The following is a 22532-nucleotide window of genomic DNA, read 5'->3' on the forward strand; positions in this document are numbered from 1 at the left end:
TCTCAATACTTATTGTATAGATACGTTGTGATAGAACTAAGAAAGTATTTTGATCGCCGATGATGTGAACTAAATATGAAAGGATGGGCTATGGTTAATTGTATAATGCGGCCAGAGTTCGTGAGATCTTTTTCACCGAGATGAAACTTTCTAGCCTTTTGAAAAGATTTTAGTGCTCTTCTTTGTATAACCAATGATCTCATACAGTGGCGGATTTACATATATAACGAACGGCTGTGTGCACGTAATGTCTGCTCGGATTTACAGGGCAACACAAATCATGTTATTTTATCCAATTTTTTAATTAGTTATGCAAAATTCTACATTTCCCGTAATGCCATAAGTCAAATGAAATCAAACCGAGTAACACCAAATCTTAGGAATGCCTTCATTGTCGCTTCAAAAACTATCATCTTACACAACTATTCGTGGCATTTGGGAAAAAATACATGTGAAGTGATCACTGGTGTATAAATGAGGTGATATGTTACATGGCCAAGTTCAATAAACCACAGTTTAAGCTAGAGAGCTAGAAGAGAGGTGAATGGTGAAGGTTGTGACTTGTTTATTTGTATTCTTTTTGTTAAAAGGTCAAAAGTGGTGATGATCATATAGTTTCGTAATTTTGTATATATTGTACAGTTGTAATAAAAATAATAATAATAATAATAATAATAATAATAATAAATAGGCACACTAGGCACGTGCCTAGGGGCGGCAGCTTTAGAGGGTGGCAATTTTTGCACTACATTTATTTTAGGTAACATGTTAAGTTTTAGTCCACTAACAAGTTACAATTGGGATGCAAAGCAACGTAATTGGGTACACGAATGCAAAATGAGCGAATTTTTTACCTACCGTAAATATGTAGTTCTGGCGTGTATACTGTATAACATAACTAGCTTTTAAGAAACAAATTATACACAAAAAAATATGCTTATCTTGTGCATAGATAATGATACATTTAATTATACGTTATCTTAGGTATAAAAATTAAATTATACATGTACATAATATAGTTGTTGGAACAGTCATTCGATTAAGAAAACGGAAAGAGCTTCTAACTACAGGTTCCGCAACGATCATTTTGTTTCTGTGTATAAGTTTTTATCGAACTACCTATGCCTTAATGTTTAATAAGTAGATAGGTATCTCCTAAAACTAGGCACTTATACATATACTTATAAACTATATTATACTCTAAATTTTATATCTACAGTAAATACATATTACTTACATAATTAGCTTAATCCCATTCCTTATTTGTTATTTACTTATACTCTCGTATAAGATGTCCATGGACCATTTTGCTTCAGATTTTCATATTTTGATAGGTAATACTATTTCAGTAAGTGATGAATTTTGTCGTAAAAGATGTCTTCCTCGATTTTAAAATTAATGACCCGGTCCGAAAATTTACTTTTTACAATGCGAAAATAGCTCTGCTTAGTGCCCTATCCTGTCATTCTTTACACTATTAGCACAGATTAACTATAAAACCTGTACTAGTAGGCACCAATTGATACCTACTCTACACCTTCTTCGGTTCTTCCGCATCACTGCACCGTTCTTCTGCAAGATCATGTTTGTGTTGGATATACAACCACCTGCAAGTTTAAATATGGCATTTGTGGTATTTTAATTAAAACGTATACCCTAAAAGTATCATGGATGGTATCCACATAACACCTCCAATTAGATAAAATGCTCCTGGCAGAATATCAATAGTCCAAGCATAAACCATAGTGTACAGCAATCCACATATGGAAGGCATTAGCGTCTCCAATATCGCCATTAATGCGGTTAATTTGCCTATTGGAGAGTAGAATGTTAATTAGCTGGTAAATTCCGAGGTAAACTCTTAATTAATAGTGAAGAAGACATTTCAAGGTAGTAACGCATTAGGCGTGGTGATTTAGTGTTAGTATTGGACCGTCTTAGTGTTTCAAGAAACATAATCGAGTGTACGTTTGTAACTATGGTGTACAATGAACAAAAAAAAATTATGATACCTATTTCGTGCTCTGGGACAAATTTTGTCCCCATTGATCGTACTGTAATAACCGTTGTAGCACTAAGCGAGTCTATAAACACACCTACAATGTGAATTATTACGGTTAGCGTTCCAACGTTCGTATCTTACCTATGACCAATACCCAGGGGGCTTTAGCGAATGCATACAAAAAATAAGCAAATATTTTTCCAGTATAACAAATCATTCCTACGACAGCGTCGTGTAGGTTAAGCCACTTTGAGAAGATTGATATCCCGATAATGGTACCTACAATCAAAAATATTGTTCCACATATACAGAGAGATTCTTTCAAGATTCAATTTCCCTATGTAGGTACCCTTGGATCACATCAAAGCATTGGAAACTTTAAACAGCATCTATTGAGTAATGCGACTCAATCGGGATATTTCACTCCAAATGTCTAACTCTAAATAGAATTTTAGCTGTGTTAAAGATGCTGTTTAAATTTGTATTTATAATGCTCTACATTTTTCGTATGTATTCTGTTGAAAAGATCTCTCTGAATGTACCTAGGTAAACTGTTGGTTTCTTAATCAAAAACAACACTGTGATGACAACAGATCATATGAAAGTCAACTAGCACATACTTCGACTGGACAATACGAAATATTGCATAAGTTCAGACAAAAGAACGTTTATTACCTACTAATTGCATAACGTAGCAGGAACTTTGGAATATACTAAACTCAACTTCGTTCCAATGAAATCTTTTCCTCCCAAATAGATACGTTACAGTAGCTTCTCCTGAAAAGAAAAGGTTGTGTAGCATTGAATAAAATTTCCATGATTGTAGTAGGTAGTAGTCAGTTATAATGTCAACGACAATTAAAAGAAATCGCGCATCTGGTTCGGGTTTTTAAAATTCGACCCACGCGAATTGCATTCAGACGTGGCGATAATTTTTTAGGATTTCTGTTTGGGTTGCGCATGGGCATTTTTTTATTCATCTGCATAGGTTTAAGGAATATTTACCTACTAACACAGAAAACCGGACATTCATATTGTTTTTTGCAACAAGAATTATAAAAGAGACCCTTTTTTTAAAGGTTTGGGCAGTTTTTGGTCTGTAAATTTTTGGTCTGTTAGTCTACGTAGCCGGAAAACGATAGGGACCTTTCTTATATCCTGAAGAACATATGTATCAATTTTCAAAGCGATCGGACGTTTCTACACAGATAGACAGCAATACAAAATTATAAGCGATCTCACGGATCGTTAATAAAACTGAAATACGAGCACCAGTTCGTTAAAATAGTAGTCGAGTGCCTTAAAAATAGTTCGAAGGGTTTAAAATTAAAGTCAAATTGTTGTGGTATTTTGTGGTCGCATTTTCGAACAAACGGTATCACCATATGGGGCACGGTATGTGATGTTGTTAGTGTGAGAAAGAAGTGACTAGACAGCGTATAAACGGCAAAAAGCAATTTTGGAATCGGTTTTGGTTACAACATCTGAAAGCATCAAATGCTGGTTAATGGGGTAATTCTTGAATTAAGTTACAATAAGAAAATTTGGATTACAGTTAACTTGGGACAATGGAATACGTGAAGTTAGAAATGAGAGGCGCGGGGAGAATGTGAGTCGTACTTGACGTTGCGTTATCGAGGCACAAAATGATTGGAAATTAACAAACTTTGCTGATTAGATTAATAAATATAAATAAATTTCCGGTAATGTTTAAGAAATGTCTCGAGTGTATAGGAACATATTATGTAGATGTCTTCCCTATAAGTTATTGTCCAATATTTGTATTACAGTTTATGCCAAATTATCAATATATTTCAGAAAAAGAATCTGGCTATCACCACACAACACCACGTTATTTACAAATGTGGGGGGGGGGGGAAAAACGCCTACTTGCAAATTAAAACAAGTTGTAAATCAGCATATGCATGATTAAAGCGCATTTTTGGTAATGCAGGTCAGTATTTATTAGCGAAGTTTAAAAATTATCGATCTCACGAGTAATTTTGGCTGCGTTAAATAATTAATTTTATTTAATTTCAATTGACGGTACGTCTTCATTTTGTAAAACAAATCACAAAGTAAATAATAAGTTTTTATACTGGTAGCGCTATCTAACGGTAAAATTATAGCACCTCCGAAACCCATATCGAAATGACACAGACTAGTGCCTGCACATCTACACTGTAGCAGAAAGCTTTTAGTGAAAATTTGGAGTCTCTAGCTATTGTAGTTGTGGAGATCTAACGCGGACAGCCGGCCTGCCAGCAATAACGAATATAATAGCGTATTTTTTTCAAAAATGCGCTAAAAATGACACAGGAAGCAACGAAGGTTCGCTCTACCAAACTCTTGGGCTTTGTTAAAGATATAGGCGAGGATATAGGTAGTCATAGGCATTCTTGAAGGGTAGACAACATCGGGGAGCACAATTGACTAAAATGTCGCAGTGCAGGAACCGACTGGCAACACTCCTAGTACAAATAATAATAAATAATCTGGCCTATTCTGTCCTAACGTGCCTACGAAATGGTGCTAACAGGTTAAATCGATCATCTTTAATCATTTACCATGAATCGTTAATCAAAACCCACGGCCGTTTAATCCGATAATTCAGACAATTCAGTAAGAATTTCTCCCCGTTTCGAGGAGTTTTTGTCCCTTGTATGTTTCGTTTGTCCTCGGCGATATCTATTTGATAAAAATTTGGTATGTATAAGTTTGTGCTAAAAAAAAACTAAATGATTCTGCCCACCCTTAATCGGAATGTCTATTCTGAACTGTTTAAATAGTCAGTATTTAAATGCGAACATACAACTTCAACTAGGCATCCGCAGTTCCACTAATAAAAAGTATAGTGGGCTCAAACATTTCAAAAATCCGACAGATTTACACGGCCATATACTTTTTGACGACCACTTTTACATATGAGTGATGAATGAACAATAAAGTTTAAAGGTATGTCATAAAGCTTACCGTACAAAGGACCCATATTGAACACAATCAATATCAATATTACCACAACTCTTGCTCGATAATTCTTGACTCTCCGTTTAAATGCAACCATAAACGTAGGTTTAATATATTTCAGGTTGCAGCAATCTTTAAACATTTGCAACTTTGTGACGTGTTGATTGGCATCAGTTTCATCCATCCTTATTTCTTTGATAACAAACACAAAATAAATGAATCCAATTACATAAAACGCGAGTACTCCAAAATAAATTCCATATAAGCCAATTGCGCAATAAGATATGCCAGCCAATGCAGAACCAAGCAACGTACTGGCATCCAGCATCGTTTTCACTATTCCAATTCTTAAAGTTCTCGATTGAACATCAGAAATAGCACTAACATAGATGAACACGCCCATTGAAAAGGTACTAATTCCGCCTGTCAACGAGGAAGGTACACTGTCAAAGAAACCAGTAACTTGCATTGGTAGTTCGTCGAAAAAATAGGTGCATAGAATTAAGCCGATTACGGCAACGCACTGGCCGGCGATAGGTAATCCCATTACAGGTTTTCGTCGATTATACTTGTCACTCCATGCTCCTATCATTAGTAACAAAATCGCTGGAATCACACCTTTGATTATATTTTTCCAGGCGTTCATATTTGTCAGCTCCCGTTGCACCATGCTCTCTTGCTCACTAGTGTATAGTTGGTCATTTCTACTTGTTAAAGCGTCACAAATCGTATCGTTAAGTTTTAAATTTACACGGCAAGATTTCTCCAGATCCATGTTAGCCGTTGGTAAGATCATCAAAACTACAGGAAATAGATATAAAACTATCAATGGTTCAACTGTTATGTTCTTTAGAATTTTGGAACAAGTCCTTTTATTCTTTGAACTATCCGGCGTTGCTTCATCTTTAGAAGACTCTTCCGTTTCCATGGTTCGTTCTGTTTCTGGACAAACAAAGGGGTATTACACTCTTATACGTGATAAATAAATGCTTTGATGCAGACTTCGAAACATTTCCTTCGCGGTTTCACTTTCAGTCATGAACAGAAGTGCGCTTAGGAAGTGCAGATTATATAAATTTCGTGATGAGTTCTAACTAAGGAAAGCAACTAACTAATTTATGTTAAATTAATAAGGATAAAGTACGTCAGCAGCAATTTTCAACAAAGAGCTTACCAGCTGAAGAGTGCTGTGTCACATCACAAACCATGGTTTTACACAATCTGATGAATATTATTAATTATAATTCAGAAAAAAATTATCAACGACGTGGTTACAGTTTTGTTTATCGAATTGATCGCGATTTTTACTAATTGCACGGAAATCATTCTAACCTCCGGGAATTAGTTACGATTGTGAATCATATAGGTATTTTATACATACAATCATAAGCATTTGGAAAATAACATTGCTCAAAACATACCATCAGGACGACAATGTGTTTTAGTAGAGCGACAGACAATTTTCCTATACCACCCACACCTCGACCCACACTAACTGGAAGAAATACTGTTCTCAATATCCGGGTGTTATCTACTTAATATGAGCAAAAATTAAATACCTACTAACAAAATTCATACAGTTATGGACACGTGCAAATGGGTAATCTAATTAAAACTTTTCTCATAAACCAACCTGGTTTCCGCACGTGATTGGGTCGTTTAAGGTTGGGCCCCGTGTGATAGCCAACTAGGACATTGTAATGATGAAATCAAATAAATCGCTTATTCGGTAATCTCTAAGATAGTTTTTGTGTTGATATTTGAAAGCAGAACTAAGCGGAAACTACTGCATCTCAGTAGGAAAAGAGTACATACACAGGAAAAGTTCGTCATTGCAGGTAACAGGAAATATTTGCTTGAAATTGCTAGACAATATTTCTGGTCCTCTACACACCACCAAAATTTCTCGGGAAAACACTTTTTCTTATTACCCAAAACAATTCGTACTTTTTCGATCAGACTTCTCAATCAAAAGTTATAGACTAGAAACCAATTTCGAAAAAAAAATTCAAAGGGCTGTAACTTTTGAACTAGTAGCCCAATCTTGGAACTGTTTGAAATTATGGATTCTACAGGCCACATTCTATAAGAAAAATTTTTTTTCCGGATCGATCTGAGACAATTTTTTTTCGTGGCTCAAAAAAAGGCAGTTATTACCTTCCTTTTTTACCAAAAATCGACTGCACCAAAATTTCTCGGGAAAACACTTTTTCTTATTAATTTTGGTGCGTAGAATCCAAAACAATTCGTACTTTTTCGATTAGACTTAATAGGTTCATTAACTGGAACACATGACAAAAAACAAATAATCCAACTATTTCAAAATTGACCTCCCCCAGTTAGCTGAGCAAAAAGTAGAGAGTTTCAATTGTTGTGTAATGAGGAAAGTGATATATTGTTTTCGTTTACAGATTTTTGTCATTTAGGGGAGTGCCGCTATTTAGTAATTAACAAGTATTTAGGGTGGAATATAATGGTAGTGAATCACTATTTTGTATAGTTCTACTTACTTACCTTCTACTTACCGCTGGTAACAAAATTAGCCAATAATCAACATAAAATGTCAAAACCATATGGGTTCGGTTGCGTAATATAATAAAAATGCAAAAACCGGTTTCCACAAACAAAACTTGTTGTTCCTTCTTGATGAAGAACTGTTGTTCTTTACGATATTACGCAAACCCTAAACTGGAACAGAATGCTTAAACAGTGCAGGTAATAAAAGGTGACTAAATTGCTTCAAAATTCTCCGAATACCAACTTTTATCCTGGACCGTCAGTTGCACCTTACGTTAACGTTTGGTCAAAGTACTCCAGACTTCGCAAGGGTATTTATTTTACTTACCTACATTTTTCTAAACCGGATCTTATATTTAAGTATTAGTCTGTTCTGGTGAATTCAAAAAGGAATTTACCTTATTCCCTTTGATGAGTTTCGTTTCAATTTAGATTTGATTTTCTGAGTGATTTTTTTTGCGCCGTTAACCAAGTGGTTTTCTGATCATTTTTATTCTTGACTTTAACTCATTATTATAATATGGATTCGGGGTGAGCTAAACGAAATAGTTTTGCTTACTTGACATACTTTATTTATCATTGCACCCCGGTCATATGTGTTTGAAAAACCATTTATGTTATATGCGTGTAAGTAATTTAGTATGAATAGACGAGGAAAATGTTAAAGGGTTGATTGTTCGTGCATTTTGTCTTCTTCGATGTCATGTTTTCGTTGAAGATATAACCATCTAAATTTAAAAGACTGATTAGGTTTTTAACTCCGTAATAGAACTTACCCCAATAGAATCATGGTTGGTATGCATGTCAAACTGGACACAATGTAAAAGGTTCCGGGGAAAAAATCAATTGTTTTCTTATAGACAAAGTTGTAGACCGATACGAATCCTAACGGAATTAAGGCTTCAAATATAGAGTTTAGCGCGTTCAATCTTCCTGAAAGTTTTCATGATGAAAAATATCCCATAAGAAATACATTGCGCTTATGGAGATTTACATTGCGCCAGAACCTCCTTCTTTAACTACTTTAATAAAAAGAAATTTCTGATGATTTATGATACCTACCTTGTTCTTCGACCGATACCAATTTAGTTCCAATTGATCTCACTGTAATGAAAGTTGTTGGAGAAAACATTTCTACCACCATGCCTAAAATGTTTGCTATAAAAATTAAATCTACTCATGTGTAATTTTACCTATACAATACATTAGAGGTGACGTACTAAAGGCGCACAAAAAACCAGAAACAAATTTTCCCAGATAACAGATCATTCCAATAACAGTGTCGTCCATTTTTAAATATTTGGAAAGTATCAGTAGTGGCAGTACAGTTCCTAAAGCAATCAGATATCTCACATATTCGAAGGTGAACACTTGAAAACAGTATACCTACTAGGTGTAAGACAATTTTGATGCTGAATAGAATACTAAACTCTACCTCGCTCCACTGAAAACGTTTGCGAATAAATAAATACACCACACTAGTCTCACCTAAGGGAAATGTAAAAAAAACGGAATTTTTTTATAAGACGATATAGATCGATTGGCTGTTACTAATTTTAAAAGTAGTTTATTTGACTATATACACCTTCATATAGAACAACCAAAGTGCAGAACGCACGCACCACTTTGGGTGCGAATTAATCTCGGAATTAATTAAGCTTCGAAAGAAAATTAACCCGATCATTTGATGAACATCAACATTCCTTTGAATTTTGAGGACGATCGAACCACTTAATGCGAGCCAGGGTATAATTTCAACCGACGAATATCCAGTCCACCAACCCTAAAATAGAGGGTGTTCCAGTTCCTCAGAACCTGTTTCATTGTGACATATATTCGTGCACGAATTTGGTTAAAAGAAGTTTAAAAAAAAAGATTTTCCCATTTAGTTCAATAATAAGCCCGAAAATTCTTGTATAGTCTATCTCGACTTTACAGTACAGGAAAGGGGAACATAGGGCAGCAATGCAACCCATATGCCGATTTTATCCAAAGAAATTTCAGTCAGTCTGAATATTCAGGTAAAAAGCAATCCATTTTACTGAGGGAATTCGAGTAAGGTAATAAAATGCCATGGATGCATTTTGGGGTAAAAAATTTAACTTTTTATAAAACGTTCACGGATTTACCTACCCTGAAATGTAAACCCAAGTTACATTAGTCAAGTATACAAATTAAACTTGATTGGTTAGGGTTCGCGACAAGGAAGCAGGTGGTATAAAGTGGAAAGACAGAGAGAAATCGCTGGTGACAAAATGGTGTGAATAATTAATAATAGTAATTACCTAAGTATCTAACAATAAAGGGAGATTGTTAGCGACCAACGATCAGAAAGCGACCATTCTATCATAAGACGTAAGCAATCCTCTATAACGGAAATTTAAATTGTGGACATTTATAGGAAACCTAATTTTGTTGTAGCATAAGTAGGCGACACATTGCAGTTGAATAGGAATTTAACACACTAAACCTTCCCCATACTTCTTTATTAAAAAATTGTGAATAAAATCACATAGCGACTATAGTTTCGACCTAAGTCATTTTCAAGCTTAAAATTTAAAACATCAACAACAGAAAATAGGAAATTGAAAGTACAGAAGTTACATTTTTTATCAGTATGAGGAAAAAATGTAACTTCTGTACTTTCAATTTCCTATTTTCTGTTGTTGATGTTTTAAATTTTAAGGTATGTATAGTTCAAGATTGTTACTCGTCAATTTTCCTACACCTTGAAAATGACTTAGGTCGAAACTATAGTCGCTATGTGATTTTATTCACAATTTTTTAATAAAGAAGTATGGGGAAGGTTTAGTGTGTTAAATTCCTATTCAACTGTAACTGTAACCCCGTTTTGAGCTTTACCACCATGGATTCCCACCAAGACACATTGCAATTAAAACATTATGAAATGGATAAATTTGCCTTTCATAGATAACCAACCAAATACTAATGATAAATGTGTTCTCTTCGTTTCATGCCAATGTAAAATTTGAAGCTTATTTTCCAAAAATATGATTCAAATGACATAATAAATTAGTATATTAAGATACAAGTGTATAATCAAGTCTTTAAAGCACGCGCAACGAATTTAAGGGCACGACGCAAAGCGGAGTGCCTTTAACGTTGCAAGTGCTTTAAAGACCAATTATACACGTGTATCTTATAGTATTTTTTATTATACCTGCAGTATAATTTAAAAATAAATACAATGAAATCATATTGACGTTATACTCGAATACATATCTAATTAAGTGGGCTTGGTGTTCGCAATTTCACGATTGCCATGGAAATGTCACGTGACGTTTGCTTATAAAAATCATCGTCTTAAAGGGCCCATTCACATGCGGATATGTACGGCGGACATGTACGCGGGACAGATCTGTATCAATTCGTATGTGTGTATCCGCGTGTTCGGCGTACATATCTTGCTCGCCGTCCGTCGATCAGGACGACGAGCACGGACAGCGAGCCCGACAAATACGCACGTGTGTAGTCGTTTCACGGATTTGTTTGCCGGACATAAAATCACAAAATAGGAACTTCTTGAAAATATGTTTGGAAATTTAAGAAATCAAAATGGAAATGCGACTAATCCTACTCCAATTAAACATAGTTAAAAAAAAAATATTTTGTTTAAATTACTTTGAAATGCAGGTGCAAATTGTGCTAAAGATTTGAGTGATCTACAAAATGATGGTGAAACTGTTAGTCAAATACAATCCGATCAGTTATCTTTTGGTGATATTTTAAAAGTGAATTTTGAAGACTACGGTGATATTAACATTCCAGAACAAAATGCGCATTTTTGGGGAACAATTTAGGTACTGGTACAGATTGTAGTGCTTACTCCACCAACCAAGCACATCTAACTACTAATGAAATAATTTTATGCCATTTCCGAGTATATTCTGCCGAGGCAGGTGGCTTATTTGAAAGTTTCAGGTATTTTTCTCGAGAAACTGTGGGGAGATTGCACAACTGAATTTTAGGTCTTTACAATTCCTTCAAGTTGCTAAGTACTGTAACGTGGCAATTAACCGCTCTCTACTGGTAACTGCCTCATGTGGGTATCATTCCTCTCAATAGCTGGGTGAACATATTTTAATAAATTGTGCAAATTATTAAAACTCTCTCGTTCTAATTCTCACATGAGGGTACTTTTTTCGTTTCAGGAATCACTGTTGTGACCACAGTCTCTTTTTTTCGTATCTTCAAATAATACTATATATCATCAAATTATTGTCAGTTTCTCCTTATGATCCATACCAATTACCACAGCACCCAAAAGAACACAACCCAGAGCTAGTACTACAGAACTGAAATAGCGACAGAACGCCGCCTGCTCGTCTATTGAGATTTGTCCGTGATCTGTGTACAGCCATATCCGCCTGTGTGTAGCTCAACACGGATCTGTCCGCCGTACATATCCGCATGTGAATGGGGCCCTTTAGTGAATAAATATGAAGGAAATGTCAAAGGTATTTAAATCTTCTATCTTTTGGTTCATTCATTCAAAACTTCAAACATTGCCGCGACTAAAAAGTGGAACAGATTTGGAAGCATACCCTAAATTGAGCGCGTTTGTGGAAGCTTCAACCAAAGGATAGGTAGGTACAAGCCAAAGCAATGTTCTGCATTTACAGAAAGCGACCTAAGAGGATTTTTTATTTCAACCCCAGATGACAGTTTCAAAAGTCATACTTGAAGTATCATTACCTAGCAACTTTAAAGCACGTGTGTTTTAAAGGCCTTTTTTCGCACGCATTTGAGTGTTTAAAACGGAGATTGTGATTCAGGTATAATAAAAAATAAATTAGTATAATACCTAATCGAATGCAGGTTGAGTTTTTTTAGTAATATGATATGATGACTCGTATGACGGTCGCCAAAAAATTGATCCGAGCAATTGAAGCAAAATTAAAAAACCGACAAGGTGTAGGGATGCAAATAATTACTTTTAGTAACTGGCAACACCAATATAGACTTTTGATTGATTAAAATTACTCCCTACTCACCTTGTACAGGGCCAAAAGTTAAACAAAGCAGCACAAAACTCACGAACATTCTTGCGCGCCGATTTCCGTCTCTTCGTTTAAATGCAAAGTAAAATGTAGACTTCATGTGTTGATAGTTGAAGAAGTCCTTGTACGATGTATATGTCGACTTATTTGCTTGTGGAGCGGCAGTTCCAACTTCACGAATAACTAACACCGTATAAATTAAGCCAACCACGAATAGAAAGAGCGCCGTAGAAAAAATTCCATACAAACCGATTAATCGATAACAAATTCCGCTCATTGCCGTCCCGACCATAATAGAACCCGTGGCACATATTTTAAGTGCCCCAATTCTAAGCGTTCTCGATTCTAGAGTCGAAACGGCACCCACGTAGCTGTAAACCGCCATAAACATAACGAACCATCCACCAGTTGCCGAAGTAGGTAGAGATTCAACCACACCAGTGACCTCCATAGGCAATTCATAAAAGAAATACGTGCACAATATAAAACCAGTTACGGTTATAACTTCTCCAACTATGGGAAACCCCATTAGCAGCTTACGACGGTTGTGTTTGTCACTCCATGCTCCCAACATAAGGAGCAAACACGGTGGTAAAACACTTTGGATTACGGCTTTCCACATATTCATGTTCGCCACCATTCTCTGAACCATATTCTCTTCTTCACTGGTGTACATGCTTGAATTACGCTGGGATAATCCATCGCACACTGACGCATTTAATTGCAAATTGACCCGGCAAGCTTTGTCCATATGCAAATTAACTATTGATAAAGTTAGCAGCATGCTTGGAAACACGAACAGAAACATTAAAGGCTCTACGGTAACTAGAGACAGAATTGAACGCACTCGTACGCAAAAAGTGGCTGGCGTCTTATCTTGCTCTTCGGCTTGATTGATTGATTGCATCGTCGACTGGCTAAAAATTCGTAAAGTTAAGTAGCTAGGTAACACCAATTAAATCCTCTCTTAAAGCAACTCAACTACTGATAGAATGCATCGAAATGTACAAACGAATTTGGATAAAATGTTTCTAACACATCAAGTTCGATGAAACAGTAGGTACAGATAGAGTTGACAGATTATGTCAATATATTACTAATAAATGATAAATAAAACCATTTAGAAAGCATCGACGATACCCTGTGACCCGTAACAAATGTTAATATTTTATGGCGCCAAATCCAATTACTAAAGCTTTAAAATTTCGATGCTATTGGATGCGCTCCTTTTTCACTTCCAATAACAGTTTCAAATGTGTAACAATCTCCATCTTTTCCTTTGTTTGGAATGACGTCTATTTACCGCTAAAGTAACATAAGTTGCAATCGTGATCGAATGGAGAACATATTTAATTTACCTACAAATAGCAAGTTAACTGCCTAAACACTTTTCCCAACTAACATTGTAATGGTTCCAGCGCCAAATGGGGTAAAATCCAAGATCTCCCCGTAAAATGTAATGTAGTAAAGTTTACAGAAGTCGTTTACACGACTCGTTCCATTTTCAAGTGTTAAATGAAAGAGGATATAACAATCAATACATCCTAGGGTAGGGGAATAATAAAATTGAAACAAAATAACAATTTACATGTCTGAAGGACAAATTAACCAAAATTATATAGCGGCGTCTTTAAATGGGCGACCGCATTAAACGTCAGATGACTTAGAATTATAGTTATTTATGGTATAAGTGTGTTATATTACAAATAAGTCACGCGAGAAAAAAGTAAGCCCACGAGGCCGTCAGGCCGAGTGGGGTTATTTTCTCAAGTGACTTATTTGTAATTAGCACACGTGCACCATACAAAACTATCCAACACCTCCTCAAGCTGGTTTAAAACGTGGAAATCTTAAAAACTGCGTGTTCCGCGAAAAGCTAGAGTGCATGGAATACAAAAGCAATAATTCGTTGCTATGGGGAATAATAAACAAAAAAAAATTTAGTCAGAAAATTTATATGGATTTACTTATGGTTCCTGTACTTTATCTTGCTAGTGAGTTATTTTACGTCCATAACTCATTAGTGGGTTATATTATACCTTACTCGTTTAATTTCGTCATGATAATGACTGGATAACATAGGGGTGTTGGATAAAGTAACAAAGAGCAACGCCGACATTTTAACAAAAATTAGAGGATAAGTACCTCGAATTTTTGTAAAAATATCGGCGTTGCGTAGAGGTTAAGTACCTGATGGGTGCCATGAAATCAACTCCTATCTATCCACTTTACGCTGAAGCCTGTGAAATCCCGTTAAAACACAGAAGAACATATCTTAGTGAAAAATTCCTCTCAAAAATTTATATCTTAAACAAAATCTTATTTTCAAACATAATCACATCGAACTTAAAATCTATGGCAACGATTATTAAGACAAACGTTGCAATGGCATTTAAGTAATGCTTAACTTTAAGGGATACGACACAATACCAAATATGGCGTCATCAAATCCGTCCATACCGACTCGTTTTTTTCCCAAACGTTTCTAAACATTAAATCGAAGGTAGCAACATCCAGACATCTTCTTCCGATGTTTGACGCCAAGCTGTCCGACGGTGCCGCTCTAATTGAGGTACTTCTTTCTGAGTATTCAACAACGTTTTAAGATTTCGTATATTTAATTTTCCTGGAGTACATCAACAAGGAATGTTCTTTTGAAGTCAAGAGAATCAATGCAGTCAGGGACACGTGCAAGAAGGCAAATTTGAAAAACGCCTCTCGAGAAAAACGTAGGTATCTAGGGGTAGTCGTATCACCCGCGGAGAAAAGTTATAAATTTTATCATTTCGAAAATAAAAAGCAACTCTTTGAACTTCTTCCCTTGACTTTAACACGCCTAGAAGTACATTTTACATCAATATAAATTCAAATTCGGAAATTATCACCACCGACAGAGTGACGTTGAGGAAAAAGGATTAAGTGCTAATTAGATAGGTACTAGATAGCAACGTTTTTGCCCTTTAGTTCTGGAACTGAGTTGTGGGTGTAAGCCGAACTGAAGATGTAAAAAATAAAGTAAGTTGGTCGTTGACCAATTGTACTGCAAACCTTTAACATATCTATGGATGTTTTTATTTTACTTCTCTACCCCTAGGTACATTATATTAGTGTCGGTACACAAAGCGATTTCGATAAATCCATAAGACATCGAGCTAATAATACTTTCGAACGTTTTCTCCATGTTTAGATAATGCATAATGATGCTCGTTTCTTCAAAATTCACGTCTTCCGTCGTCGCTCAACTTTTGGGATCGAGTGCATTGTGCTGGCGGCATCGCCGGCATTCACGTGTGGATTTTGATTGATTTTTAATTACGTAGCACCGTTTGATCACGAAATGCTTTGTTGTCTATTTCACTAGACTGGTCTAGTAATTGTCAAAGAACGTAAGAAATGATGGAAAATATGGTCAAATGGCCAAAAATCGTGTTTAACGGCACATATGGCAAGGGAAATTAAGTGCACCATAGAAACAATAGTAGTTACTTACTTGTTTGATACTAGTACGAGTATATTCTATGGAAAATAACACTATTTCCGATATATAATCCTCACGAAAACCTTGGGATGAACTGAGAAAAAGAAAATCCATTCAGTGCGAAGCCAAGATACAAAAAATAATAATATCGGATTTGTTTAGGTCATATCGTTCAATCATATCATACTGGAGATGTATTGAGAGCAAGAAGAGGTCATATCAATTATTCAACATGTTATGCTGTTGTCACACCGCTGTATCTTAGTTTAAAAACATGCACTTATGACGTTCATTTTTAAAATGATATACATTTTTGCGAAATGAACGACTGAAAGGCTTAGTGGAGTATTCACAAAACATGTTCTGGCTGCATCAACTCGGTGGACACCTTCAGAAAGCGAAAATTTAACGCGCAATGGTCACAATGCATCAGTGCAGCAAGTTTTCTTTTTCATGCTTCCTCGCCCTCAAACACCTCAAATCAGTACTCACCCTTTAAAACACACGATGTCATTTAAAAGACTATGGGACGATAATATCAAAGGGTAATAGTACTGAAACCTATTAGTGTGTCAAATGCACACAAACGATTAGCAGTCAACAAGTACCTAAGTAATAGGACGTATGAGTGGTAGAGGTTGCGTCATGGGATAGCGTGATTGATAACTGTGGCTCTGTGCCTTAGTTAGAAATAAGGAAGAACGCATGTTGTCGATTCCAATCTGTACCCCGGTAGGGAGTAGGTAGGAACTGTACAGTACTACAGATAGTAATTACGCCGCCGGGACACTTTGGCGCCGGGAATTAATACGGCTATAAAGACCTAATCGTTCTTTAAAGATATATAATTATGTAATTAGATTAAATATACCTAACACACTTCACTTACTTACTTGCATTAGACAGCAGCAGAACCTACTGTTAAAGATTCGGCCCAGCAATAAGAAAGTTATGCCTGTCCAGGCGCTTACTGTTAAAATTTCTCCAAAATCGAGTCATCAATAAAAAACACAGAATTTGATATGGAAATTAATCGTTAACGTCTGCAAGCAGCAAAAGCTTCAAAAATTTATGCAATTTGGTCCAGTAAGTTTTGAGTCATCGTTTTTCCGACAATTCGACCTGTAGATTTCGTACTAGGTATTGGCCCACCAAGAGATTTATCTTACACACTCTAACACAACTGTGATATTTGTATATAGCTACCTATTTTCCTGAGGTGGCAAAAACGATTAATGGCATTAATATTTTCCTCAACACTACACACTACTTGGATATCTTTTTAGCGATGAAGCTACTTACTACATTTTGTTAATCTTGACAAGTCTTCCGCCCTAGAAGTAATTATTTCAGCACTATTATAAAGCTTGTACTTTTGGTATATGCACTGCGAAAACGCTAAGCGAATTTTTTATTTTTGTTCGAACGTAGACATTAAATGATTATTAAACCAAGGATCGATTGAGTGTTGTAGAAAAAATTTTCATTCTACCTTCTCTTTTCAAGATGTATATACTGGTTTGATTAACACGCGCTAAGGTAGGAAAGACTTGACTTTCCATATGAAATGTATGAGTACCATACACACTTAGATTAATTTAATCTTGCACTTTATTAAAAAACTCTAATCTAATGATAGGATAAGGAATAATCAACTGACATATTGATGGATGATTTAAATATAAACACTAGGCAATTAGTACTAAGATTGTAATCACTGCATGCAGTGCGAATATATTTCTTTTAAACTATAGTGATTCATAGAGTAATTAAATTTACTCAAAAACGTAATGAAACCTTCATTTGCGCCCTACTTTATTTTATGTCAGGGAATTTTAGTTCCCATGACAGGGGCAGTAAAACTTTACCAGACTACTTTTACCCAAAATCGTCTTGAAACCTTCATTTTCATGCCCACTTTCTGTCAGGAAATTTGAGTTTCCATGACAGAGGCAGAGTTTTCTGCCGCTTGTCACTTTACTGATGGCCTCCGCTATCACTTTCCGGCCGCATTTGTGACATTTGTAATCTCTATAATGCCTCTCGTCATCACTGACAGATTGACATTAATCAAAAGTTTTATATACAAATTGAAATGTTATATTAAAATACGATTTCGAGTAAAATTTAATACAAAACTTCGTTTCGTTTAATACAAACATTATTTGACTCGGAAATTATAATACTCGGCCCCTGGGTCCTCGCCAGTAGGTAATGTGTCATTTTCCTAACTTTTATGTAAATAACTATTTCCAGAAATCGTTATGAAACCTTCATTTTCATGTGCCTCAAAGTTTAGTTTCCATGACAGTGGCAGTAAGACTTTACTAGACTAGAACCGCAAATGTCTTGGTGGTTAACATACCATCTAACCCACACTAAACAAAACTCGCCGGTAAACCAAGTTGAATTATTTAACGTGCATATCTGTAAAATCACCAAGATTTTAGAGAGCATCTCTCAGATCTCACAAATAATTTAGAAAGAACTATAGAAAGAATCTCTGAATTTCTGAAGTAGCGGGGAAACATTTCTGGTTGATCTTTGAAGAATCCTTCTGAGAAAGCTTTGAGTGATCTCTACTCTACTCTTATGAACTAATAAAAATGTTAAAAGTAAAGAACTTGTTCGAAGATTTTATGAGTGCACGTACGGCAATTTTTGTTTTAGAAAACGTTATCGGTCCCAATTCAAACTTTGTTGTCTTACATCTTTGCGGCATTTTTTTTCAAAAACGCGGCCTTTGGATTCGGCGATAAGACTTGTTACACAAATTTCTTTCATATGCAATCGAAGATTACACTAAAATGTCTGTTTGCGGCATTCATATTACGAGTTAGCGGTTCTCGTTTGAAAACAGTAATGGTGTGATAAAATTAATTCGTTTATTACTTTAGATAGAAACCGTCGATTTATAGTGACACGATTTAGATAAGACTATCGATTCACTTATTTACTAATAAACGCCAGCGACCGCATTCTGGACCATTCGCAAAATCTGGATATAGTATAGGAATCATGACATTGGTACCTACCTAGTCTGCAAAATGGTAGGAATGTTAAAATTGCATCACATGAATATACAAACTACTTCGAAGTAGAGAATACAATTCCAATGTGGTAATCATTAATGAACCTACAGTACCTATGTGTACAAGGTGAAACACCTAAGATCCCTCAGATCATAATTCATTTACCATAAGATACCGAACAAAGTCTTTTAGAGCAAAAGTGTACGCAATTACCACCAGCATGTTTCTAAAATATTTTTGATCACCAAGGGCGTGCCGTATTCAAGTAGCGTATCAAACTTGCGCTTTTTTTAATGGAACACCGCATATTTTATTACCGATTTGAACCGTACCTACTTGAAAAATACTTATTTTTTATATAACATGTTACCTATACCCCTAACTTTAACAATTTCGTGTTATAACCTTTTTTTGTCAAAATTTGACAGTTTTTCGAAAATTTTTGGAGTGAAACTAAATAAAGTTTTGAACCGAGGCATAGGTTAAGACCTCTTCTACAGTCACATAATTTTTTTGTAGGTACTTTATCGAAAGTACACAGAAGACTAAATCATTCTGTAGTATTTAAATTCATCGTCCTAATTGTCAAATAAGTTGTTGTTGCAAACTGCTAATAATAGGAATAGGTAAGTATCAGTATGTTATTGATTATGGATTTAAGTCATGAATGGACTTTGTATGACATTGCTGATAGCAGTAAAACGCTTATCAAAGAGATTACATGACCCATAACAAAAGTTAAAATTTTATGGCCACCTATCCAATTAGCAACACTTGAATCAATGACATACCAGGCATTGGTTGGATTGGATGCTATTTATTTTAATAGCCGTATCTAATTCAACTAATAGCATTGTTTTTATTTATCAAAGGCAAGGAAGGCGGGTTTTCAGGGTCGGCAAAGCACGGCGGGACGGCAGAACCTGCAGAACGAGAGATAAATCTACATTTCAATGAACAGGCTGTTCTGGTAGTAGGTAGTTGGCTATGACAGACAGACGGACAAAGTGCGGACAATAGCGTTCATTTTCCTTATGGAGGAATTTTTTCTCACTCGGTTTGTATTCGGAAATCAGACTTTTGAAGTTAGACGAGCAACAGATGGACAGACGGACGAACAAAACCATCACATAATCTCATTTTTTTTCTTTCAAAAAATTCAATGAGCTAGTGTTTAATAAGTGGCAAAAACACAGTACATATGGTTTGACTATTGTATTATGTGATAAATAAATCCTCATTGGTGCAGTTTTTCTCCATTCTTTTCTAATTCAGTAGTTGCAGTTAGGCTGGCGAAATTGTTATATTATCTTCTGTATTTGGGCACTTTTCTCGTAAAGGTACCATCTCCTTTACCTGATTCGCGTCTTTCTTATGCTCAGTGTAAAGCCACCTAAACATTAAACGTTGTGAAAGCGCTCCCTTTATTGTTTTACGTACCAAAACATGAGAGTGGAAGGGAGAGAAATCAATCCTCCTGCAAGAAAAAATGCACCAGGTAAGGTATTAATCGTCGCTTTGTACAACATGGTATAGGTAGGCCCGTAAACCAATGGCATTAGCGCTTCACAAACACCAAATAACGAATACACTTTACCTAAAATTAGTGCTGGTATAAATAAAATTCTAACAAGCGCTATTGATTTATCGTTTTGTCATTAAAAATTAAGTTCGGACCGCACCATGTGAGATCTAAATAATGTTTTAGAACCCGAGCCACTGTGATATTATCTACGACGATCCTGCCAATTTCAGCGTAAACAAAAACCTAAACCACTCACACCACACTTTCTTGGTCTTGAAATTGGATTTGCTTTTGGATACAATTCCATAGTTTTAAATTTTTTCATTGTCACTAATTAGAGATACCGTGTTACCTCAAAATCTGGCTCGAAGTATAAACTTTTAACGCAGTAGATACGTGACGTAATTGTAGTACTATTGTCCATCTTTATCTTCTACTTAGAGTATGATAAGGTGATCCAAATTTGTAAACAGTAAACAAGCGACAAATAGGTAACGTACCTAATTCTTCCGGTTCGACTAACTTGGAAATCAAAGACTTTACTGCTATGTACGACGTACCACTGAAAGATTCCATTATCGTCCCTATAATAATATACTAGAGTTATTTCAATAGAAGACCGCATTTATTTAATTGCCTTACCCAAATAAAATATGGTAGTATTTGGTGCAAATGCGTAGACTAGCGAAGATAATGCTTTGCTTGAGCCTGATATTATTCCAATGAGTGAATCGTCCAGTTTTAAGCATTTTGAAAAAATGGACAACGAAAATATGGTAACTGCAAAAGTAATACAGGGTGGACCAATTAAATATGTCAAAAAAATTGGGTCGCAGGAGACCAAAATAATTCTTTGGGGCGCTAGAATGACAACACCATTGGCGTGTCTGTTAATTTTTTGCTGCCGAGTGTAAAAACTGCGGTTGGCCTACATATTTTGATAAAAAATTGTTGTTAGTTTAAATTATTTGCCTGTATAAAAAGTAAATTTAAATTCAAATTTAGGCAGTAATGGATTGGTACATGATAAAAGATTGGTGCTTACGTGGTGAGGTGATGCATCTTAGTACAAGAATCAACGCATTCATACAAGATTATTATAAAATTACAAATGCAATTGAGTAAAAAATGATTTTGAAAGAAATTTAAAAATGAGAGAGTTAACGCTTGTATATAAACGTCATAGAAATCTCTTACCTGTAAGCGACCTTTACAGAGAATCCCTTTTGTGACAAAAATAACAAATACTAATACGGAAAAGTACCTAAAAAATCCGGAGGTATTGCTTCCACTTCCCATCTCCAATTCAACCACAATCCTTTAGTTAAGTACAAATAAACGAAAAACTGTATTTATGCTCCAGTATATTCACAGGATATTTCATTTCTAACTTTGGCCCCTTCGTAAAACAGATTCATATTCAGTAACTTTCATTTCTTCTCCCATAAAACGGTTGTTTCTGTTGAAATACAGCCACCTTAAAGGAAGATATAAGCTGTACTGATTAAAATTGTTATCCAACTTACGAATACAACAAGATTGCAGGTATCGTCAAGAAAATTCCAACGTAAAATGACGCAGAGAATATGTTAAGTGTCGCTGTATAGAGAGCGCTGTACACAGGTACATATAACAAAATCGTTATAGATTCGGCGACCCCAAGTAAAGAATTCACTTTACCTTAAAAGAAATAATGGTCGCAATTATTTACAAAAGCATCAATGTACCTACCTAAATCTTTCTCGTCAACTAACTTTGTTATTATCGATCGAGATGCTATAAATGAGGTTCCGTTAAATGCTTCAATAAGGGTTCCTTAAAAAAACTATACGCTACCTATATAGAATAAGAAAGACTTCTCTGCCAAGATAAAAACAATTCCTCCGCATATTTTACTTCCACTAGAAATGGCTCCTAATATAGCATCATCAAATTTCAACCACTGCGAAAATATTAATAGAGCAGAAAAATTTCCTTAAAAAGTTGTTTC

At 35.4% G+C, this 22532-nt stretch overlaps 4 protein-coding genes across 9 annotated transcripts in view; all 4 read right to left on the reverse strand.

The window, feature by feature from the left end:
* Nucleotides 1–338: 338 nt before the first annotated feature.
* LOC116163417 lies at nucleotides 339–6185 on the reverse strand. Of its 2 annotated transcripts, none has more exons than XM_031477337.1 (8): nucleotides 6144–6185; nucleotides 4976–5911; nucleotides 2678–2779; nucleotides 2144–2281; nucleotides 2013–2096; nucleotides 1656–1812; nucleotides 1238–1607; nucleotides 339–1155 (listed from the first exon to the last, which is right to left on the reverse strand). In XM_031477337.1, the coding sequence occupies exons 1-7, from the start codon at nucleotides 6175–6177 to the stop codon at nucleotides 1532–1534; spliced, it is 1527 nt and encodes a 508-aa protein (XP_031333197.1). In that variant the 5' UTR covers nucleotides 6178–6185; the 3' UTR covers nucleotides 339–1155; nucleotides 1238–1531. The 2 variants fall into 2 exon arrangements, with proteins under 2 accessions (XP_031333197.1, XP_031333192.1); XM_031477332.1 differs by having other exon boundaries at nucleotides 339–1161.
* A 1664-nt stretch (nucleotides 6186–7849) lies between these two features.
* Nucleotides 7850–17577, reverse strand: LOC116163435. 5 transcript variants are annotated; one of them, XM_031477355.1, is made up of 8 exons: nucleotides 17478–17551; nucleotides 17288–17319; nucleotides 12502–13424; nucleotides 8873–8974; nucleotides 8680–8817; nucleotides 8549–8632; nucleotides 8263–8419; nucleotides 7850–8214 (listed from the first exon to the last, which is right to left on the reverse strand). In XM_031477355.1, the coding sequence occupies exons 2-8, from the start codon at nucleotides 17290–17292 to the stop codon at nucleotides 8148–8150; spliced, it is 1476 nt and encodes a 491-aa protein (XP_031333215.1). In that variant the 5' UTR covers nucleotides 17293–17319; nucleotides 17478–17551; the 3' UTR covers nucleotides 7850–8147. The 5 variants fall into 5 exon arrangements, with proteins under 5 accessions (XP_031333215.1, XP_031333207.1, XP_031333229.1 ...); XM_031477347.1 differs by having other exon boundaries at nucleotides 17288–17568; XM_031477369.1 differs by lacking the exon at nucleotides 17288–17319 and having other exon boundaries at nucleotides 7852–8214; nucleotides 17478–17520.
* A 2212-nt stretch (nucleotides 17578–19789) lies between these two features.
* LOC116159009 lies at nucleotides 19790–21630 on the reverse strand. The gene is made up of 5 exons (XM_031471899.1): nucleotides 21588–21630; nucleotides 21185–21322; nucleotides 21043–21126; nucleotides 20458–20614; nucleotides 19790–20410 (listed from the first exon to the last, which is right to left on the reverse strand). The coding sequence occupies exons 1-5, from the start codon at nucleotides 21628–21630 to the stop codon at nucleotides 20302–20304; spliced, it is 531 nt and encodes a 176-aa protein (XP_031327759.1). The 3' UTR covers nucleotides 19790–20301.
* A 247-nt stretch (nucleotides 21631–21877) lies between these two features.
* Nucleotides 21878–22532, reverse strand: part of LOC116159016 — a 2114-nt gene continuing 1459 nt past the window's right edge. Inside the window, exons 2-5 of the mRNA XM_031471912.1 lie at nucleotides 22379–22516; nucleotides 22274–22318; nucleotides 22069–22222; nucleotides 21878–22019 (exon numbers count right to left, since the gene is read on the reverse strand). Of these exons, the coding sequence (XP_031327772.1) occupies nucleotides 21929–22019; nucleotides 22069–22222; nucleotides 22274–22318; nucleotides 22379–22516 (428 nt within the window). The 3' untranslated portion in view covers nucleotides 21878–21928. The remainder of the gene's footprint in view (nucleotides 22020–22068; nucleotides 22223–22273; nucleotides 22319–22378; nucleotides 22517–22532) is intronic.

Source organism: Photinus pyralis, unplaced genomic scaffold (assembly GCF_008802855.1).
Source record: "Photinus pyralis isolate 1611_PpyrPB1 unplaced genomic scaffold, Ppyr1.3 Ppyr1.4_LG1, whole genome shotgun sequence".
NCBI classification, from domain to species: Eukaryota; Metazoa; Arthropoda; class Insecta; order Coleoptera; family Lampyridae; genus Photinus; species Photinus pyralis.